The sequence below is a fragment of the Bos javanicus genome, chromosome 5, assembly GCF_032452875.1.
Source record: "Bos javanicus breed banteng chromosome 5, ARS-OSU_banteng_1.0, whole genome shotgun sequence".
Lineage (NCBI taxonomy): Eukaryota > Metazoa > Chordata > Mammalia > Artiodactyla > Bovidae > Bos > Bos javanicus.
This window is the reverse complement of record NC_083872.1, coordinates 27,644,008-27,664,817: the sequence shown is the minus strand read 5'-3', so window position 1 is coordinate 27,664,817 and position 20,810 is coordinate 27,644,008. Positions and strand designations below refer to the sequence as shown.

Genomic DNA, 20,810 nt, shown 5'->3' with positions numbered 1-20,810 from the left:
CCCCATTCATCATCTTAGAATGAGAGTGCATGCTGTATCAGATCTAGTGGCCTTTGACCCCCTCTCCCCTCCACCACCTGGTCTGAGTTAGATGCCCCTCCCTCTTTTTCCACCACACCCTGTGCTTTTCCCACCAGGGCCCTGATTCAGAGTATCCTTATCTGTTTATTGGAAAAGGAGTACATCAAGGCTGTATATTGTCACCCTGCTTATTTAACTTATATGCAGAGTACATCATGAGAAACGCTGGACTGGAAGAAACACAAGCTGGAATCAAGATTGCCAGGAGAAATATCAATAACCTCAGGTATGCAGATGACACCACCCTTATGGCAGAAAGTGGAGAGGAACTAAAAAGCCTCTTGATGAAGGTGAAAGAGGAGAGTGAAAAAGTTGGCTTAAAACTCAACATTCAGAAAACGAAGATCATGGCATCTGGTCCCATCACTTCATGGCAAATAGATGGGGAAACAGTGGAAACAGTGTCAGACTTTATTTTGGGGGCCTCTAAAATCACTGCAGATGGTGACTGCAGCCATGAAATTAAAAGACACTTACTCCTTGGAAGAAAAGTTATGATCAACCTAGATAGCATATTCAAAAGCAAAGACATTACTTTGCCAACAAAGGTCCATCTAGTCAAGGCTATGGTTTTTCCAGTGGTCATGTATGGATGTGAGAGTTGGACTGTGAAGAAAGCTGAGCGCCAAAGAATTGATGCTTTTGAACCGTGGTGTTGGAGAAGACTCTTGAGAGTCCCTTGGACTGCAAGGAGATCCAACCAGTCCATTCTGAGGGAGATCAGCCCTGGGATTTCTTTGGAAGGAATGATGCTGAAGCTGAAACTCCAGTACTTTGGCCACCTCATGTGAAGAGTTGACTCATTGGAAAAGACTCTGATTCTAGGAGGGATTGGGGGCAGGAGGAGAAGGGGACGACAGAGGATGAGATGGCTGGATGGCATCACTGACTTGATGGACATGAGTCTGAGTGAATTCCGGGAGTTGGTGATGGACAGCGAGGCCTGGCGTGCTGCGATTCATGGGGTCGCAACTGAGCAACTGAACTGAACTATCTGTTTATTTGTCAGAACCCCTCTGGGTCCTGAGCTTGTCAAGGGAAAGAGTTGAATCCTACTCATTCTGAATCTCCAGCCTGTGCATAGGGTAAGCACACTGAGAATGTGTGTTAACCGATGACTAGTATCTAAGTGTATAAATAGTCTAGACCCAGTCTTATGGAATGTAAATCTTCAGAGGAAGGGTTTGGGTGTCTGTATTCTTAACAAGCCCTTTAGGTAATCCTTATGATCAGGGAAGTTTGGGAAGCCCTGATCTAGAAGATGGGTGTTCCTTCTGGGCTCAGGGAGTGAGGGGAATGGAGGACCCTTGCCAGTAGAGTGAGTACACTGATGCATTACTGCTCTGACTTTTGACAGCTCAATCGTCTCCCATCCTTGGACCAACCCATCTCCACACCCAGCCACACCACTCATGGCAAGAACAAATTCTCATGTTGTTACCTATATATGGGACTTCACAAGCTATGGCAGAAACAGGAGCAAGTGATTCTCACACCCCGAGAAATAGGTGGTGAGTCTATCTCCAGAATGCTGGTCAAGTCGGCAACATGCACTCTCTTTCTGGGATGGTCTCCAGACAAGGCAGTCTGGTGCAGAGGACTGGTCTGGAAAACCCTCAAGAACCTCAAGTTTAGCAATTTTAAGTGCCCTGCAGCTAATTCTCAATTCTCTGCTCTGCTTCTTGTCTAAAGTTAGTCCACTTGGTTAGAAGCTCAGTAGCTCTTTGACCTTGAACAAGTTACTTAATTTTTATGTGTCTTGGTTTCCTCAACTATAAGATGGGGATGATAATAGCAGGTACTCGAGCATTAAACAAGTTAAATGAATATGAAATGCTTACTATGGTGCTTAACACATGGTAAGCACTCTATGTTCACTGATGGCTAATATTCTACTTGGGAACATGGGGAAGGGAGTAACTTATGTTTGGCCTTGACTGTCCTCAAGAAAACCTTCAGCCCTGAGAAAAAAGCTGAGTGTGAGTGGAGAGTAAGATAAACAAGTTGGGACAGTAGAGAGTAAGACCTCTGCTAGAATTGGTTTGGATTGGGTGACCTTGAGCAGTGACTCAACACACAAGTTTGTGTTCTAATCTGTCAAATCCCTTCCAACCTAATTGGTTTGTGATGAGCCTCACAGGAAATGTAAGTTGAAAGTCCTTGATAGTTACAAAATGCCACACAAAACAAGGTAACTGGGGTCTAACAGAAAGCCTGTCATCGTGGACTTCAGAAGACCTGGGTTCAAATAACCTCTTGTCTCCCTCTTACCATGTGACGACCTCAGTCAAGCTACTTGACCTCTTTGTCGTTGCTGTTTAGTTGCGAAGTCTAGAATTCTTTAGCCTCTCTTATATGTAAAATGAGCCCCACTCACAGGATTGTTTTGAGATTTAAATTGTGTCCAGCAACAAACTGGGTTTTTAAGTCAACGTTACCCATCGATAGCCAATTCATGAAGGGGATCTGTGTCAGGTTCTTCTTTGAGACATTTACTCCATCCATCAGTTGAATGCCAGTCCTCTTGGTGAAGTCTGTGTTCATAATCTTTGAAACTCCTTGAAAAGCAGAAGACAAAATGCCCTCCCTGGGAACAAAGCTGAGCCAGGCTCACCTGAAGCCCCGAGTGAGAGCTCAAAGCAAACAAGGACAAACATCAATGTCTGTGACTCCCTTCCCCTCCCTTGGCTCCAGTGCTGAGACAGCGGGTGGCAGCCTCCTATGTATGGCTGATTTCTGCCATCCTGGTAGATACTGAAGAAGAGGAATGGAGAGAGGTGATGGGCAGGTCACTGAAGCACAGTTTTGGGTTGGATTCCCCCAATCCACATACCCTGAGCCTGCCAACCACCGCCTTCTTTAGCCGGTTGGGATTGTTTTCTCAGCAGTTGACTAAAGCTGCTGAAAATATCCAGAGTTAGCATCCTGGGCTATATTTCCCACTGATCTTCTAGGGCAGTTCCAATGAACTACCTGCTGCCAACAGTGTGAGTTCTAATCCCTCACTTGCTGGAACCTTCTGTGTAAGGTTGCCAAGTGGCAGAACACTCTGAATCCTTATTTCCTCACCTAGAAAATAAGACAGTTTTCATGAAGCTGAGTGGTTCCCTCTAACCAAATTGTTCTCTGGTACTCAACTGCAGTGAGAATGCTTGAGTTTCCTAAAACGTAATTGTAAGAGGAAGAATGAATCATGAGGCAGTAGTCATTACCTCTAGGTCAAAGTGAGCAGACATCCTTCTCCATATAGGAGATAAGGATGAAGGGGTGATTCTTACATGCCCTTTTCTACATATGGATTCTCAGATCCAATTTTCAAGATAATCATTAATTTGTTCTTCAAAAAAAAGCAGTCATTCTGGATCTGCTGCCCCTGGACTAAAAATTATTATTTTCTCCTTTTTATCATGTTAAAATAAAAACTTGGCACTGCTGAAATAACTTTACTTAACAAATGTAAATTTTTTTACATTAACAAATGTAAATGTAAAAATGTAAATTTTTATTTAACAGTAAAAATATATTACTCTATAGCTCCCGTTAACTGCTTAAGCTTGATAAATAAATGAATGCCTAAGTACAGCTAAATCCTTTTGTTACTAAACCTTATTAGCAATCACAATTTTTTCTAAATTCTGGTTCCCTCTCCAGACTGGATTAAAATACTCTTCAACTCATCCCTAAATCCTTATCTAGTACTAGATTCTCTCCCAGGGCTTATCTAGGGCAGAAATCTATCGCCAGGTTAGCCTTGATTAAGACGTTTTGTGGTTAAATAAATTTGGGAAATGAAAATTGTTTAGCTTTCTCTTGGGTTTTTATTAAAGCTTATTTGCCTATTAAAAGCCTCTTTCTTGTACAAAGAATCATTTACTTTTACTAAATCGGAGCTCCCCAAACAAACCTAGCAACAAAATCTTTCTATGTTAACCCCTATTAACTTGTTGAATATACTTTTGTTGTTGTTGTTGTTGTTCAGTCACTAAGTCGTGTCCAGCTCTTTGCAACCCCATGGACTGCAGCATCCCAGGCTCTTCTGTCCTCCACTATCTCCCAGAGTATGCTCAAAAGAAACACTAAAACAAAATGAATAAGAATGCAAAGAACTAAACAGACATTTCTCCAAAGAAGACATACAGATGGTTAACAAACACATGAAAAGATGCTCTACATCACTCATTATCAGAGAAATGCAAATCAAAACTGCAATAAGGTACCATCTCATGCCGGTCAGAATGGCTGCTATCAAAAAGCCTACAAACAATAAATGCTGGAGAGGGTGCAGAGAAAAGGGAACCCTCTTACACTGTTGGTGGGAATGCAAACTAGTACAGCCACTATGGAGAACAGTGTGGAGATTCCTTAAAAAACTGGAAATAGAACTGCCATGCTGCTGCTGCTGCTGCTGCCAAGTCGCTTTATTTGTGTCCAACTCTGTGCGACCCCAGAGACGGCAGCCCACCAGGCTCCCCCGTCCCTGGGATTCTCCAGGCAAGAACACAGGAGTGGGTTGCCATTTCCAATGCATGAAAGTGAAAAGTGAAAGTGAAGTCGCTCAGTAGTGTCCAACTCTTAGCGACCCCATGGACTGCAGCCTACCAGGCTCCTCCATCCATGGGATTTGCCAGGCAAGAATACTGGAGTGGGTTGCCATTGCCTTCTCCGAGAACTGCCACACGACCCAGCAACCCCACTGCTGGGCATACACACCGAGGAAACCAGAATTGAAAGAGACACTTGTACCCCAATGTTCATCACAGCACTGTTTACAATGGCCAGGACATGGAAGCAACCTAGATGTCCATTGGCAGATGAATGGACGAGAGAGCTGTGGTATATACACACAATGGAATATTACTCAGCTATTAAAAAGAATGCATTTGAATCAGTTCTAATGAGGTGGATGAAACTGGAGCCTGTTATACACAATGAAGTAAGTAAGAAAGAAAAACATGAATACAGTATATTAACACATGTATATGGAATTTAGAAAGATGGTAAAGATGACCCTATATGCGAGACAGCAAAAGAGACACAGATGTAAAGAACAGACTTTTGGGCTCTGTGGGAGAAGGTGAGAGTGGGATGATTTGAGAGAATAGCATTGCAACATGTATATTACCATATGTGAAATAGATCGCCAGTCCAGGTTCAGTGCATGAGACAGGGTGCTCAGGGCCAGTCTACTGGGATGACCCTGAGGGATGGGATGGGGAGGGAGGTGGGAGGGAGGTTCAGGATGGGGAACTCATGTACACCCATGGCTGATTCATGTCAATGTATGGCAAAAACCACAATATTGTAAAATAATTAGCCTCCAATTAAATAAATTAATTAAAAAAATTTTTTTTAATGCATAGAGAGGACAGTCAAGGGACAGTGACTTAAAGTAAAGGAGACTCGCCTCATCCCTGGAGAGAAAGCATGTGCTCCCAGTGACAGAGAAGGCTGTGGGCAGACTAAGGCCTGTGGGATGAAGAAGCAGGGAGAAGCACTTTTTAACGCTGGGAAATAGAGAAGGTCTGGGAGAACCAATGCTCCTGTCAACCTCTATTTCTCACCAGCCACAGATTTTGCTGGGTCTTTCTGAAAGCCATGGACCCTCCCTAGGGAAGCACCCTGGGCAAGGGGCCTCATCCCCTTGGATATTCCCTGTGCTGGATTTTCTGAAACTCAAACAATGACAACTGTTCCCTCTCTTTCCTTGCAGTTTGGAGGAGTGAAAAACATGGAGGCCTTGAAGTTAGACCTGTGTTCAAATTCCAGCCTCGCCACTTGCCACTTACATGGACTCCAGGGAGTCTGGCCTCAGTTTTCTGTTCTGTAAATTGGGGTGAGCACAGCCTCTTTGTGAGGTTGTAGTGAGGACCATAGAAAGTGTGATGGAAAGCCCTTACACAGGGCAGGTCTCCATACAGCAGCCTTTGTGATGATGACAACAATAATGTCCATATACGGAGCCCTCCTGGGAGTTGTCAGTGTGGAGGCTGAAGAGGAGGAAGGAGTTCTAAGGGGTAGCCTAGTTTAGGGTCCTTGTGGCACTGAAGGCTGATGATTTTGGAATAAAATTGCAAAGAATCTTTGTGATTCACCTACAAGTCATTTTTCCATGCCTGGCCAAGCCAGTTTCCCACTACAGGGGCTCATCAGTAAAGCAGTTCATCAATCAGCAAATGTTAATTGAGGTACTGCATACTTCTCAGAGTTGGAAGGACTGTGATTTAGTAAAAATAATTTCCTCTTTCAAATCTTTACTCCTTTCACCTGTCTGTGAAAGTATATAAAAATGGCTAACATTGACTGCCAGCCATATGCCAGCCACGGAGTTAGATTATTTACAATTATCATTTCTAGCTGTCCTAAAAACTCTGCAGGATTGAAATTTTCATTCATATTTTACAAATAAGGGCATAAGCTTAATGAAACTAATTAACTTGTCCCAAGACAATCAGCTGAGTGAGATGGGATTTTACTCAGACTATGCAACTTCAAAGCCTGTCATAAATCAATGGATCATTTTTATCTGTGTGGGCTTCAACAAATCAAATGACACCATCCCAGAGTGGAAAGTCCACTCTGACATTTAAAGAGCCCATCACAGAGGATGATGGATAGATGTGCCTCAAAGCAGCCACTTGTAATAGCCACTTTAAAATAGCTTTAAATCTTACAAATTCCTCTTTGGCATCAAGGAGTGACACCCATCATTATCAAGGTATTTCTCCCAGTCAGTCTCTCTGACTCCTCTACTGGAGACTGGAACTCTCCAGAGCTGAAGGTGGGCCCGCCCACAGCAGACACCTGAGAAAACCTCTTCTGCTCACATCAGAACTTCAGGTTTGGTTTCTGCTCCTCAAGACTCCATGAAGCTGTTAGCAGCACATGTGAGAGCTGGTGGAAGAGAGGGCCTCCAGGAGACTGAGAAGTCAGCTAGCCCCATCCAGCAGCATAGCACAGGGGTTATGGGTGTAGCCTTTGGATTCGGGGCCTGGATCTGCCATTTCCATCACTAACATGGGCATGTTACCCTGCCACTCTGAGCCCTGCTTCCCTCATCTGGAAAGTGAGGATATTTGCTGCCTGCCCCCTCCAGCAGTGATGAGGATTACGTGAGATGACTTGCACAAGGTGTCCAGTGTATGACTCGCACCAGTAAGCACCAAATGAAAGTGAGTAGTTTAAATTGCGTTGTTTTTGTTAAGAATGTCAGGACAGCCGTTGCATTTTAGAGTCCAGCCCTCTCCTTTTAAAGTGCCCCATTAGCTCACTGAAATTCTCAGCGCCTAGGATGTGCTGGGCAAAGAGGGGCCCAGAGATGAAGGTGGCACATCCCGCCCTCCAAGGAAATTCCATTCTAGCGGAGAACACTGAAATGAGTTAGTTTAATAGAACAGGACAAGTGATAAACAGAGATTAACAGAGTCCGACAGGAACCCAAACAGACATTTAGTGCCATGTGTGCAATCCAGGAAAGCTTTCAGGAGGCAGTGCTGGTGTGATCTGTGGTGAGAAGTAAGGGTTGGTCCAGTAATTGAAGGCGGGGTGAGCATTCCTGGCAAGGGGAACAGATTACCAGAGGCACAGAGGCCTGACACAGCCAGGCTTGTTGCAGAACAGCAAGCATCGCACAGGCCATCGGCTTAGGTCTTGAAAGTACCTACATAAGGCTATGCTGTCTGCCTGGCTGGTTTCCCATGTCCTTGCCCAGGGTAAAAGGGCATTTCCCATATAAAACCAACAAACTTCTAAAAATGTGTATATTCATATATAACAGATTGAATTTGCTGTGCCCCAGAAACGAATACAACATTGTAAATCAACTATACCCCAATAACAATTTTAAAATAAAAATATATACTTTCTTCAAATTCAGAATGGACTGTGTCAGCTCAGCTGCCTACACTATGACTCCAGCCAAGGTTCCTTTCCCAAGGAGAGGGGACAGTGAAGTGGCCTTCTGCATGGCTGCAGTTTTCTCAATGGCAGCTCTGTTGACATCTCAGGTTGGATGATTCTTTGCCATGGGGCCTGTCCTGTGCATTGTAGGATACTTAGTAATATCCTGGCCTCTACCCTCTAGATACCAGAAGCAACTCTCCTCCAGATTCTTTACTACTAGCTTCCCAGGTGGCACTAGTGATTAAAAACCCCACCTGCCAACGCAGGTTAGATATAAGAGATGCGGATTCAATTCCTGGGTCATGAAGATTCCCTGGAGGAGGAAATGGCAACCCACTCCAATATTCTTGCCTGGAGAATCCCGTGGACAGAGGAGCCTGGCAGGCTGCAGTCGATGGAGTCACACAGAGTTGGACACAACTGAACCGACTTAGCACACACACACTTCTCCAGCTATGACAGCCAAAAATGTTACTAGACATTGTCATATGTTTTGGGGGGTGAGGGAGAATGGGAATTGCCTCCACTGAGAATCTCTGTTTTATTGCATCCAGAACCATTCTTTCAAGCCCCTGTCTTCTCTCAGGGTTGATGAAGCTGTCACCATTTGGTGATGTCACCATGGATTCCAAGGTATGAACTGCTCCCACTATACCTTTGTCAGTGGTTTCCTAGGAGAACCAGCTAGCCTTCCAACTTGGTCTGGGCTGGAAAGGCTGCGGTGATGAGCTTGATCTTAACCACAGCAGAGATGTGCATCTGTGGGGCTGGCAGGCCAGAAGGGCTTGGGAGTGTTAGTGAAGGAGAGTCTGGAGACCCCGCCTCCCATGGGCCTCAGTTTTTGGTAAGGACGCAAAGAAGAATCTGAGTTTTTACCCGTTACAAGAGAGTTTATTGAAGACAAGGAAAGACAGAATACCTCAAGAGGGAGATGGGCTGGGCCAAGGGAGACAATGGCCCTGGAGGGCTGGGGTGCAGAGTGTTTAAGGCAAGGTTATGTGCATAATCCAGGAAGTTGCTGATTGACAGTCTTGAATGACAGCTGCAGGTTACACAACAAGAGGCTCTACTGTGCATGCACTTCTCCATAATTCAGCCTGTTATAATTAGATGTATGTATTCATAGAATATTTATGATTACTTAATGAGCCAAATGGCTGCCAAAGATTATCTAAGTACATGACAGTGTGAGGTGTGAGTTTATGTGCCAGAGGAGAGAAAGTCCCTCCAGTCAGCCAGTGGGGGATTTTTCCTGTCCCCTGACTATTTTGGGTGGTGACGGGGTCATTTGGGGGTGGGGTTGGTAAGTAGCTTGGTGGTATTAGGTGGCCCATTGGATGTGCAGCCAGAGGGGTCGCCTCTCATAGCTCTTGACTAAATTCCTGCCTAACAGGAGGGGTGTAGATAAAATACAAATAAAACATGTAAAGTGTTTTCAGAACTCAAGTGTGTCTTTTTCAGTCATCCTGAGACTTACAAAGGGTCCACATTTTTGGTCTTGGTGGCAGAATGTACCTGGATTAAGGTGATGAGAAGGCAGAGGGAAGGGGCAACCCACATCCCAAAAGATGAGATCTCTGATGATTGGCTAACAAAACCCCACCCAACTCTAAGGCAAAACAGGGGAGAGTCATATAGAGATTGACCTACCAAGTACCCAAAATTTTATATTCAGACTTGATCATCAGCAGTCAAGTCTGGATTATCCCCAGACAGATTCTTATGGGAAGCAATCCCCTGATTTCCTTCAAAGAGCCTTCTATAGCTGTTTCACCATCGCTGTTGATACTTTCTCTGGCACGTAGCCCACATCCCAGGAGGAGATAGAAGGGAATAACCTGAAATCTAAAAACATGTCTTGGTCTCCTTAACATCAAGGGGTAAGTCAATAAGCTCTGAGAAAAGGAAGGTACTATCTTGACCATTCTTTCCAACTGAGGCATGAGGGGACAAGGCAGAGAGGAATGGATGGTGATGGGAATGTGGTGGAGGGTACAGCCAGGGTCCTCTGTGTCCTCACAGGAAGTGGTACCACTCCACGCCCAAGGAAGAGGGAGATGGAGCAAAACAGAGGAGTAAGGGAGGTGGGAGGGAGGTTCAAGAGAGAGGGAACATATGTATACCTATGGCTGGTTCATGTTAATGTTTGGCAGAAACCAACAAAATTCTTTAAAGCAATTATCCTTCAATTAAAAAAAATTTTTTTAATAATGAAAAAATAAATACTTGATCATCGATCCATGAGTGTGTGTGTGTATGTTAGTCATTTAGTCGTGTCCAGCTTTTTGCAACCCTATGGATTCTAGCCTGCTAGGTTCTTCCAGGCAAGAATATTGGAGTGGGTTGCCATTTCTTTCTCCAGGGGATCTTCTAGACCCAGGGATCAAACCCAGATCTCCTGCATCGCAGGCAGATTCTTTACCATCTCAGCTACAGAGAAGTCCCTTTAAATAATGAAAAAAAAAAAACCCATAAATACTTGATCATTGACCCATGACCCCAAATCCCAGTTTAGGCTCCAGCACACAAGTCAGCATCATTCAGCAATCTCTGTGGGTTCCTCTGTGGGCAAGAAACCATGCCTTAGAAGACAGGAAATGGAACGAACGACACAGCACCAAATGGCTGCAAGCTCGAAGAATGGAGAGTCAAGTACAAGCAGGCCCAAGGCCAGGGATTGAAGAGCACTTGAAAAGTCAACATCGATCTTCACAAACAAATGATGTGCATGCTGAGGCGAAAGAAAGGAGATAATAATCAGGCAAAGTTCCCTAGAGGTGCTGTCAGTCTGGATTAGAAATGGTCAGGGCTGGGCTGAGATCCAGGCAAGTATGGGATTAACTCCTCTGTCTCAGGTCCCGGCACCAAGCTCACCTGTCTGGCCATTCCTCTGGGACAGTGAATGACACAACAGGGAGATAGCCCTTTCCACGGTGCCATCCCCTCTGAGCTAGGCAACGGTTGGTTATTCTCTCCTTTAAGAAGCTGCATGGAGTGGCGGAGGGAGGGGGCTTCCTTGGTCGACCAGTAAAGAATCCACCTTGCAGTGCAGGGGACACCGGTTCGATTCCTGGTCCAGGAAGATTCTACATGCCAAGGGGCAACTGGGCCCAGGCACCACAACTACTGAGCCCATTGCAGCAACTACTGAAGTCCACACGCTGCATGCTCATGCGCCACAACAAGAGAAGCCACCCCAGTGAGAAGCCCACACACCGCAATGAGAGCGCAGCCCCTGCTCTACGCAACTAGAGAAAGCCTGCACATAGCAACAAAGACCCAGCACAGCCAAAAGATAAATACAATAAATGGATTTCTTTTTTAAAAAGGAAGCTGCAGGGGGCCTTCCCTGGTGGTCTAATGGTTGAGAATCCACCTTTCAATGCAGGGGATGTGGGTTCCATTCCTGGTAGGGGAATTGAGACTCCCACATACCTCAGGGTAACTAAGCCTGTATGCCACGACTAGAAAGAAGTCTGAGTGCCAAAACTAAGACCCAGTGCAGCCAAAAATAAATAAACTTTTTTTTTTTTTTTTAAGAAAAGAAGAAGCTACATGGATTTCCCCCCATGGTCTCCTGTAAACCACCCACCCAGGATGATATAATTTAGAGTCCAGAGAGAAGTGGCAAAGGCAAGAAGCCCCCATCTGAATATGAGACTTGAAACCAGTGGACGGTGTCCCCAGGAAGCCTGGGCCCAGTCTGGGCTTCCCTTAGAGCCCATTTAGAAACCCCTTGACCTCTTAGATGGAGGCATTTTGGAAAACCTGGACCAGGCTCTATAGCCTGGCTCTCTCCTCCTCTTCCTGATTCCGAACGCCAGGCTTTCTTGGAGCTCACCTGGGTCCTCTTCCCTCCTCTCTCTCCTCAGTTCCCTTGGCTTAGGAACCACTCTAACCAGCCTGATGCAGTGCTGTACAAATGGGAGTCTCCAGCCCTGACAGGCTTCCCTTTAAATCCACAAGTGCAGTCAGGAGACCTCCACTCAGCTGTCCCATAAGCAACTCAAACTTATCTAGAGCAGAGCTCCTGAAGTCCCTCCTCAGACCCATCCCACCTCCACACACACCCCTCTACCTCAATGCATGTCATCACCCCAGCCACCCAGTTGCTCCAGCTGGGCATCACGATGAATCTTCCCTGTCCTTCACCGCCTCACCCACTTCATTAAGAAGTCCTCTCATTCTCCAGTGCAGCCCCCAAGCTTCTTCTCTTCATATTCTTATCACAGCTTAAAGCTATTTGTTTACTTTGTGGTTGTTTGGGGGCTCCCTTACAAAAATGAGAAATGATATTTAACTCACCAATGTAAGTCCAACATTTAGCCTAGGGCCAGAAAGTAAACACTTAATGAATATGAGCTGAAGGAAGGAAGGCAAGCATCCATTAATGATGACTTCATCCAGCGTGAAGTACTTGTCCCATAGCTGGCCTGGCGTCAAGTCTGGGCTGGGCAGGGCAGGCGTTGAATCTCCCCACCTATCTTTCCTGCTCCTTTTCCACAGAAGATACCAACAAGAAAAAGTTCCATCCTGCCCCAGAATGGAGCAGCAACGACCGAATACCACCTCCTTCAGAGAGCCTCCTGGGAGATCAAAGAATTGCCACTGACTGCATTGCTCTGCCAAGCCTGGATGTGGAATTTCTATATAAATCTCTTTGCACCCCAGTAGCCAGTTTTATTTGTTTCTTGAACTGTCATTTCCATTCTCTGAAATAAATTCAGCTTTGGCCTAAGATGGAAATACTGCTTTCCTGGCCTGGCCTAGCTAAATGTCCCACTCCATCATCTGTGTCTTCCCTGGGTACCCAGGCAGCCAGCCTTGCCTGGAGGGCAGCAGCCACAGCCTCAGAGATAAGTGTGGGGAAGCGGAGGAGTTCCAGATTCAGGATCCTCCTGTGCGCTCGCTCCCAGCTCAGCCCCTCGGATGCTCCTGGACTCTAAGCAGGCCACTCCTCCTGCCTGAATCCCTTCCAATCATGACCTTCTGAACAGTCGTCCCAAGGCCAACAACCACATTATCAGGGCTTCCTAGTGTAGGGCAGCCACCAGGAACTTCCACGGCTGCTACACACACCCTGGGGACCCAGACTGCATGCCTGCGTGCTCAGGAACAGGGCCTTTTCTGAGGGATGTTAATAATTGTTTACCAGGAAGGGAATGTGGAAAATTCTGGGTTACAGATAACTAACGGGTGACTCTTTCCTACAAGACTTCTCAGAACCTCTAATATGTGCTCCAAAGACGAAAGATTCAATGAACATGGAACCCTTTGTGTGTGTGTTGGAGGGGGAGTGGGCAGCGGGTTGTGAGTCAGACTTTGAAACAGGTGGCCCTTGGGAAGTAGCCCTGGGGTTCTTTCAGCTCACACCTTCCCAGGCGCACCTTGATAGGGGGAAAGCTTTCAGGGGGTCAGCTGGAATGGGGACCAGCACCAAGGAAAGAAATCTGCTATCCCCAGGCACCTCAAGGCCCTTTTCAGTTCAGTTCAGTTCAGTTCATGGTTCCTCCAAACTAGAGAAGGAATGTCTGCACAGTTAGGACACCACCAAGAACTCCCCACCAGCCTCCTGGAGTGTGGCCCCATCCTCCCCCTCCCGGCTCCCCACTCCCACCTCTCCCAGTAGCTCAGTTGTCCCAGTGCTCAGAGAATAAAGGAACAACCAGATCTCGCCCATTCAGATCCATACGATGGACAACAGAGAGTAACTGTCTGGGTTTCAGAGGAGTAGTACTCAGTAGTACCCATCCTGTAGAAGGGCCGGCCCATACGGGACAGGATGGAAGAAGTCAGTTCAGCGGGGAGAAAGAGGTCCAGAGAGACTCAGAGGCCAGACTTAAACACAATGCATTTTACTGGCGACAGAACGGATGGGCAGAGGGACCTGTGTGTTATATACATCAGAACTGTGGTGACCACTGCACCCCGGGAGGAGGCCCCAAGGGCAGCGAAGATGGTGGCTGAGGCCACACCTAGACAATCACAGGCTCCAGCGGGAGCCAGAGAGAGAGTCTGAAATTGTCCTGGCTGCTCTTGCTCGGGGATCTGGATGCTTGAAGGACAAGAGGCCCCGGTCTTTTAGACCCAAAAAGCGACTGCTGGCGGGGACTGGAGAGGGGAGAGGCAGGTGGGTGGGAGGGCGCTGAGGAGGCTGCAGAGGTGAGAACTGAGGAGCGGATGGGAACGACCGGCGGCGCTGGGGCGGCTGCGGTGCCCTGCGCGGTGTTTTATCTGGAGGTGCGCTGGGAGGACTGGGAGAACCTGACGCTGCCGCCCCGGCTGCTGCCTGAGCTGAGGCCTCCACCGCTGACCCCAGAGCGACCCCCGGAGCCAGAGCCGAATCCGCTGCTGCCGCCGCCGAATCCACTGCTGCCACTGAATCCGCTACCGCCTCCGAAGCCGCTGCCGCTACCGCCGCCAAAGCCGCTGCTGCCACTAATTCCGCTACCGCCGCCGAAGCCGCTGCCGCCGCCGAAGCCGCTACGGGCGCCTCCTCCCACGCCGACGCCACCGCCGTATCCGCCTCCGAAACCACCCGCGGAGGCGGAGGTGGTGCTGCTGCTGCTGACCACGGCTGCAGGGGAGACCACAGACAGCGATCAGCTCCCAGCCACCACCTCTCTATATCATAACGATCCCCTGGGCCCAGGGTGATTGAGAGGCGATCAAGGCGGCTTTGAACCTGAAGATTACTGTTTTGCGTTCTGATGTGGTGAGGTGTTCACCCCCTCAGTGTTAAGTCAGTTTGAATTTTCCAATGGTTCCTTCTACATACTATCAACTCTTGAAGAACCCCCCATGGAGATTATCCAGAATTTCTCCTCCTATTAATAAGCTCCCTATTAGATATCCCCCCACACTCCATATAGTACTGTTAATAGTGCTCTGAGCCCAGAACCATTACCAAAGCATATCTGCTGCCCCTTCTGCCCCCCAGAAAACGTGTCCAACCACCATGGAAATATTGTTTAAATTAGGGACTATCGCCTTGAATTAGTACAGATATTTCAGAACCAATTCTCACTGTCACGGTTTCTTTGGCTACTTACAGATGCTAACAGCACTCGGGCACTCTCCAGACATCCTGTATGAGAAAGCAAGAGAAGGCTAGCTCAGTCGCAAAGTAAATTTCCAACATGTCCATGAATGAAAGTGACAGCAACCAGAACAGAATTCAGCAGCCTGGCACATCAGTACTCTATCTACTGTTCATGGGCCAACACAGAACCCCTATGCGCACTGGTTACCTATGCACTTGGCCGTCTATGGAGGGCGTGAACTGGCAAAGGCAAGTGGTTGCCTGTAAGCCCTGTGCCATGTGGGGGCCTCTCTCTATAACAGGCCTGCTCCCCATTCCCTTGGTCACTTATCTGGCCCTCAGCATGTGACTTGGGGCAGGAGAAGCAGGGAGATGGCAGTAAGAGGCCCACCTGCACTCCTCGCCCTCCAGTAGCTTGCGGTAGGTGGCGATCTCCACATCCAGGGCCAGCTTGACATTCATCAGCTCCTGGTAGTCGCGCAGCAGCCGGGCCAGGTCATCCTTGGCCTGCTGAAGGGCAGCCTGTAGCTCTTGGAGCTTGGCGTTAGCATCCTTGAGGGCCAGCTCCCCACGCTGCTCAGCTTCAGCAATGGCTGATTGCAGTTTAGCAATCTGGAGCAGGGGGAGGGAGGAGGAACGATGAGCCCAGTAGGAGGGTTCTCTGAGTGTTAGACTAGATTATCCCAGAGCAAGTCAGTCAACCTCACCCCTTCCTTAGCACCTCTGTCTGTCTTCATGCACGGAAGACAGATGGATGGCTGTGGCTTACCAGCCATCTAAACTGGCTTTGTCTTTGAACTCCTTGAAGGCTAGTGCTGCCTGAGATGACCCCAGAAGTCCCCTCCCCCAGCCTAGGAGTTCTGCGATCCTCGCCCCGACCCCTCACCCATCAGCCTAGACAGCAGCCTCCGTGGCTGTCCCACCTGCTTCTTGACATTCTCGATTTCAGCCCGCAGCCTCTGGATCACCCGGTTGAGCTCCGAGATCTCACTCTTGGTGCTCTTCAGGTCATCCCCGTGCCTGCCAGCCGTGGTCTGCAGTTCACCCAGCTGGAGAATAGAAGGGACAGTCAGGTGTTGATGCAGCTTTGCCTGCGTGTTTCTCCATCCCTAATGTTACCCAGCCAAACTCGAGGTACTTAGTAAGCACTGTGTCTAAATGACATTGAATTATGTTTCTACAGGGACATCTCTGAGGCAGCAAGGAAGAGAACATCTGGTTTGTTGTTCTCCCACCCCTCGATCCCTGAGCAAGGGACATGTGGTCTGGCAAGGGACAGTGGAACCACTTCCCCCTAGGGGGCAGCACTTTCTGTAACTGAACAACCTTGACAGGATGTCTCCAAAGAGGAGAATCGAGAGGGGCCACCCAATGGCCACCACCCAGCCATCCATCCCATGGACCACAGCCTCCCTGGGACCTTCAGTGAATCCTCTGAGAGGTGCCTGGATCTCACCTTGGTCTGATACAGGGCCTCGGCCTCGGCCTTGCTCCTCTGGGCGATCTCCTCGTACTGGGCCTTGACCTCGGCGATGATACTATCCAGGTCCAGGCTGCGGTTGTTGTCCATGGACAGGACCACGGATGTGTCACTGACATGGCTCTGCATCTGGGACAGCTCCTGCCAACGCAGAGGGGCCTGTTCACTGTTGGGGCCTCTACAGCCAGCACACAGAAGCCCAAGAGGCTCCTGATCAACGGACCCATCTGCTGAGTCAGCTTGGAAGGTGGATCGGCTCTGCCCTGCCTGCCAGCCTCTCAGAGACCCCATGCTTACAGTTCCTCCTGGGGAGCCCCAACAAGAGGCCTTATTTCAAGGCTCAGTCTTCCTGGGCCTTACCTATCAAATCTGAAAATATCTCACCCTCTCTCTTGCCCCCTCTTAGTAGGAAACATCCTCACCATATCATAGAGGGTCGTCAAGAAATTGATCTCATCTGTTAAGGCATCCACCTTGGCCTGAAGCTCCACCTTGTTCATGTAGGCAGCGTCCACGTCCTGAGAAAGACAGATAAACACTTAAAGGCCTCATTACTCCAAAGAATGCACAGCAAGCTGCAGCCACAGCAAGACCAGTACTTGTCCAAGGCTGGTCTCCACATAAAGGATTCACATCAAGGGGGTGGCGGAAGTTCACTCCTACTCAAAAGCTGAAAAATGAGTGAACTGACTCCTTGAGGCATCTCTCCAGACTAAGATGCACTTGGCTTTTATTTTTGGTTCAACTGCCTGAACTTGGCAGCTCTGTGGCAGTGGAGTAAGGATTCCCCACAGCCCAGATGGAAACCAGTGCCTACAAGCCCTAGAAACCTCACACTACAGCCCTTACCTTCTTCAGGGTCACAAATTCATTCTCAGCAGCTGTGCGCTTGTTGATCTCATCCTCATATCTGTAAGAGTTAAAAGGAAATCACTGTTTGCAGTATGAGGTAGTCATAAACGTCACTGTTCTCTGAAACTCTGAAAGTACCTCTCTTGTGTCCTCTGTCCCCCTCCCGCCCCTCTTAAATAAACACACCCTCTCACTGTCCCCCTGTTAGTTAGAAGGACCAACCATTCCCATTCATTCAGGCAGACTGGGTTTAACACGGAAAGTAAGTCCTGGGAAACCCCTCCATCCCCAGTAGACTGGATGCTTGGTCACCACCCTGTGAGTTGTCCCAGCATCCTTCAGATCCTACAGCCAGGATCTTCCCCAGCCTGGCTCATGATAAGGTGCTTCTTCAGCTCTAGCCTTCTAATTTTCTTAGTAAAGGACTATCCTTTAGGAAAGAAAGTGAGGAGGAACCCAGTGAACCAAACTGTCTGCTATGAAGATATAGGAAAGTGGGATAAGTGACAGCCCTCTCAGTAGGCAAGGGGAATGCAGTGAAAGCTGGGATTCCGAGACAGGGTCCCCCCAGCATCTTCCCACACGCGCCTGCCACTCACTTCTTCTTAAAGTCTTCCACCAGGTCCTGCATGTTCCTCAGCTCTGAGTCCAGGCGGCCTCTCTCCCCCAGAATGCTATCCAGGTAGCTCCGCAGGGAATTGATGTAGTTCTCAAAAAGGGGCTCGAGGTTATTGGTGCCTGTGATGGGATGTGTGCCCTGCTGCTGGAGCAGGCTCCACTTGGTCTCCAGGACCTTGTTCTGTTGCTCCAGGAACCGTACCTGAAGTGCATTTGAGAGAAGCAAACTCAGGCAGCGCTTGGAGCAGAGGGGCCTTGCCTTGGGCAGAACTGGGTGTCTGCATCTCCCCATCTCCCCACACAAAGGCCTAGAAAGCTCCCGCTGTGGCTGGAGTGGGTATGGTCAGACTATCACAGCAGTCAGGCCATTGATGATGCAAGACGGCTTCCTTACAGAAGCAGGAGAAATGGGAGGGGAAACTGGAAGTAACCCCTGCCTGGAAGCGAGAGACGTGACCCTTCAGTATTCCTGGGGACTTCATGATTCTAGCCCAATTTCAGAAACACAGAGCATACTGCAAGAAGGTGCTTAAACCTCAACAGCATTGTTTACATCTAAGACACCATTGATGCCCCACTGATATTCACTTCAAAGGATGTGAATGGCAGGAACTGACACAGTTGAAATGCTACTGTCATCGTTGTGACAGGAGAGAGACAGCCAGTGTGAGCTACCCTGCTCTGGAGGTCCCTGAGCACCCTCTTCTTCCCGATGAGGTTGATTGGGGTGCAGACTGAGTTTCTAGGGTCTCAGCAGCCCCTTGGGACTCAGGTTCCCCCTTGAGCCTCTTAAATTCCTTCACTAAGGTGCCTGCCTCCTTTGCCTGGCACATCACCATAGAGAAAAGAGGCCTCCTGGAAAGCCCCAGAGGGCAGCTCATGTTTGAATAGCCCCCAGTTCTGGGTCAGACCCTTGCCTGTCAGAGGCCATGACCCCCACCCTGCCCTGCCAGCGCTACCTGCCAAGGCTGGATAAGGGGTGGGAGCCTTGAGCAAAGAGGCAGACAAACAAGACTTGGGGATGTGGGGATCCAAATAGGGGACCATCATCTTTCTCAATCACATGACCACATGGGCAGGTTCATCAGCCCTGAACATCCTCATAAGAGCCAAGAATGCTGCCTAACCCTTCCCCTCAAGCCTGGACCACTCTAGATTGATCCTAAACACTGTATGTAAATATCAAACTCAAAGTCTCCAACCTAGGAATGGGGGCTGCATCAGGGCTTCCTCACCTTGTCGATGAAAGAGGCAAACTTGTTGTTGAGGGTCTTGATCTGCTCCCGCTCTTGAGTCTTTACTTGCCCAATCTGGGGGTCAATCTCCACATTGAGGGGCTGCAGGAGGCTCTGGTTGACAGTCACTTCCTGGATTCCCCCAGGGAAGCCACCTGGACCAAAGCCACCAGGGCCAAAGCCACCGGGTCCACCAAAACCACCAAGTCCACCAAAGCCACCAGGACCTCCAAAGCCACCAGCTCCTCCAAAGCCACCAGCCCCACCAAAGCCACCAGCTCCTCCAAAGCCACCTCCCATTCCTCTGCCACCACCAAAGCCACCTCCATAACCACCTCCGTAGCCACTCCCAAAGCCACTGACACAGCTGCTGCGCCCTCCTCCAAAGCCACCAGCCCGGGAGCCGGCCACGCTGATGGAGATGCTCTTATTGCCACCCAGGTTGTAGAGGCTGCGACTGCCAAAGCCACCTGCTCCGCTCCGGAACCCAAAGGCCCCTCCGCCGCCTCCCCCAGAGCGTGCCACACAGCTCATCCTGCTACTGCCAGAGACCACGGCAGAGCGGCCTGAGAAGCCCTGGCTCCCGCCGCCAGATGTCTTGCGGACTTGTCTGTTCATGGTGAGCAAAGTCGGTGAAGGGAAAGTGCAAGAGTTAAGCAGGGCCACTCAGAGCCAGAGGAAGAGAGAAGCAAACTGAACACCTGTGCAGGATAAATCCCTTTATATACATCTAGGAGGCTGCTGGGCTCAAACGAAGGAGAGATAATTAATCTCAAGTAGTCATGGGTTGGGTTTGCCTTCCAGGCAATGTTAGTTTTGGGCTACTAAACACACCTTAAAAATAATCTGAAATGGTGAAAGTGCTAAGGTGGCAGGCTTACCTGGCAGGGGGAGGTGCCTGACTTGGCCCCGTGCTTGGGCATGGCCACCTCCTAGCTTTGTCTGGCAGGACCCAGGAGGCACACTAATCTGTCTACTGGCCAGCTGTCCTGGGTCTGCCACAGCTGGGCTCAGCTCTGGAAAGGATGGAGTGGAAGGTGGGTTGGAGAGGTTCTGGTTGTCTGGGTGGTGGAGACGGTGAAGCCTACCCAAGGGCTCAGGGAAATATCTCAACAGGAGGGGTGATACAGTCTATTCCTCAGACTGCACATGGCCACGGAGCACCCACTGTGTGCCCAGCTCTGTGCTGGATTTGAGGATGAAATGATGATCTCTCCTCTTCCCTTCCTGGAAACAAAGCCCAGAACCATCACAAAGCTGCCTCTTGGGTTCCCCCTGTCTCCTAAGCTGTGGTCCAGGAGGCTGTAGCATTTGGATTCACAACTCTTCTTGAAAAAGGGGAGGGAATTAACACTCTGTGCTTTGATAAGCCGTCAGCAAAATTCAACAAGCCAGTTCATTTTGAAAACTTCCCAGGAAAGCCATACACTATTCCCTATCTTCAGAACATCTCTAAAGCTTCCTTTCTTGTTCCCCCCATTTTTGGCATCTCCCTGGTTTCAGTCCAAGTCCCAGACGGCTGGAAATTCAAACATCAATTATACCACAAATGTGACACCTATTGACAGATGACCTAACTCATCTCAGGCACTGGATGAGCCAC

General features: G+C 48.7%; 1 protein-coding gene across 1 annotated transcript; it reads right to left on the bottom strand.

Annotated features, from left to right (window-relative positions):
• Positions 1–13,819: 13,819 nt before the first annotated feature.
• On the bottom strand, positions 13,820–19,910 carry KRT3 (keratin 3). The gene is made up of 9 exons (XM_061415978.1): positions 19,208–19,910; positions 17,954–18,174; positions 17,352–17,412; positions 16,925–17,020; positions 16,479–16,643; positions 15,946–16,071; positions 15,414–15,634; positions 15,033–15,067; positions 13,820–14,557 (listed from the first exon to the last, which is right to left on the bottom strand). Exons 1-9 carry the CDS (start codon positions 19,823–19,825, stop codon positions 14,211–14,213), a joined length of 1,890 nt encoding a protein of 629 aa, XP_061271962.1. The 5' UTR covers positions 19,826–19,910; the 3' UTR covers positions 13,820–14,210.
• Positions 19,911–20,810: the final 900 nt, after the last annotated feature.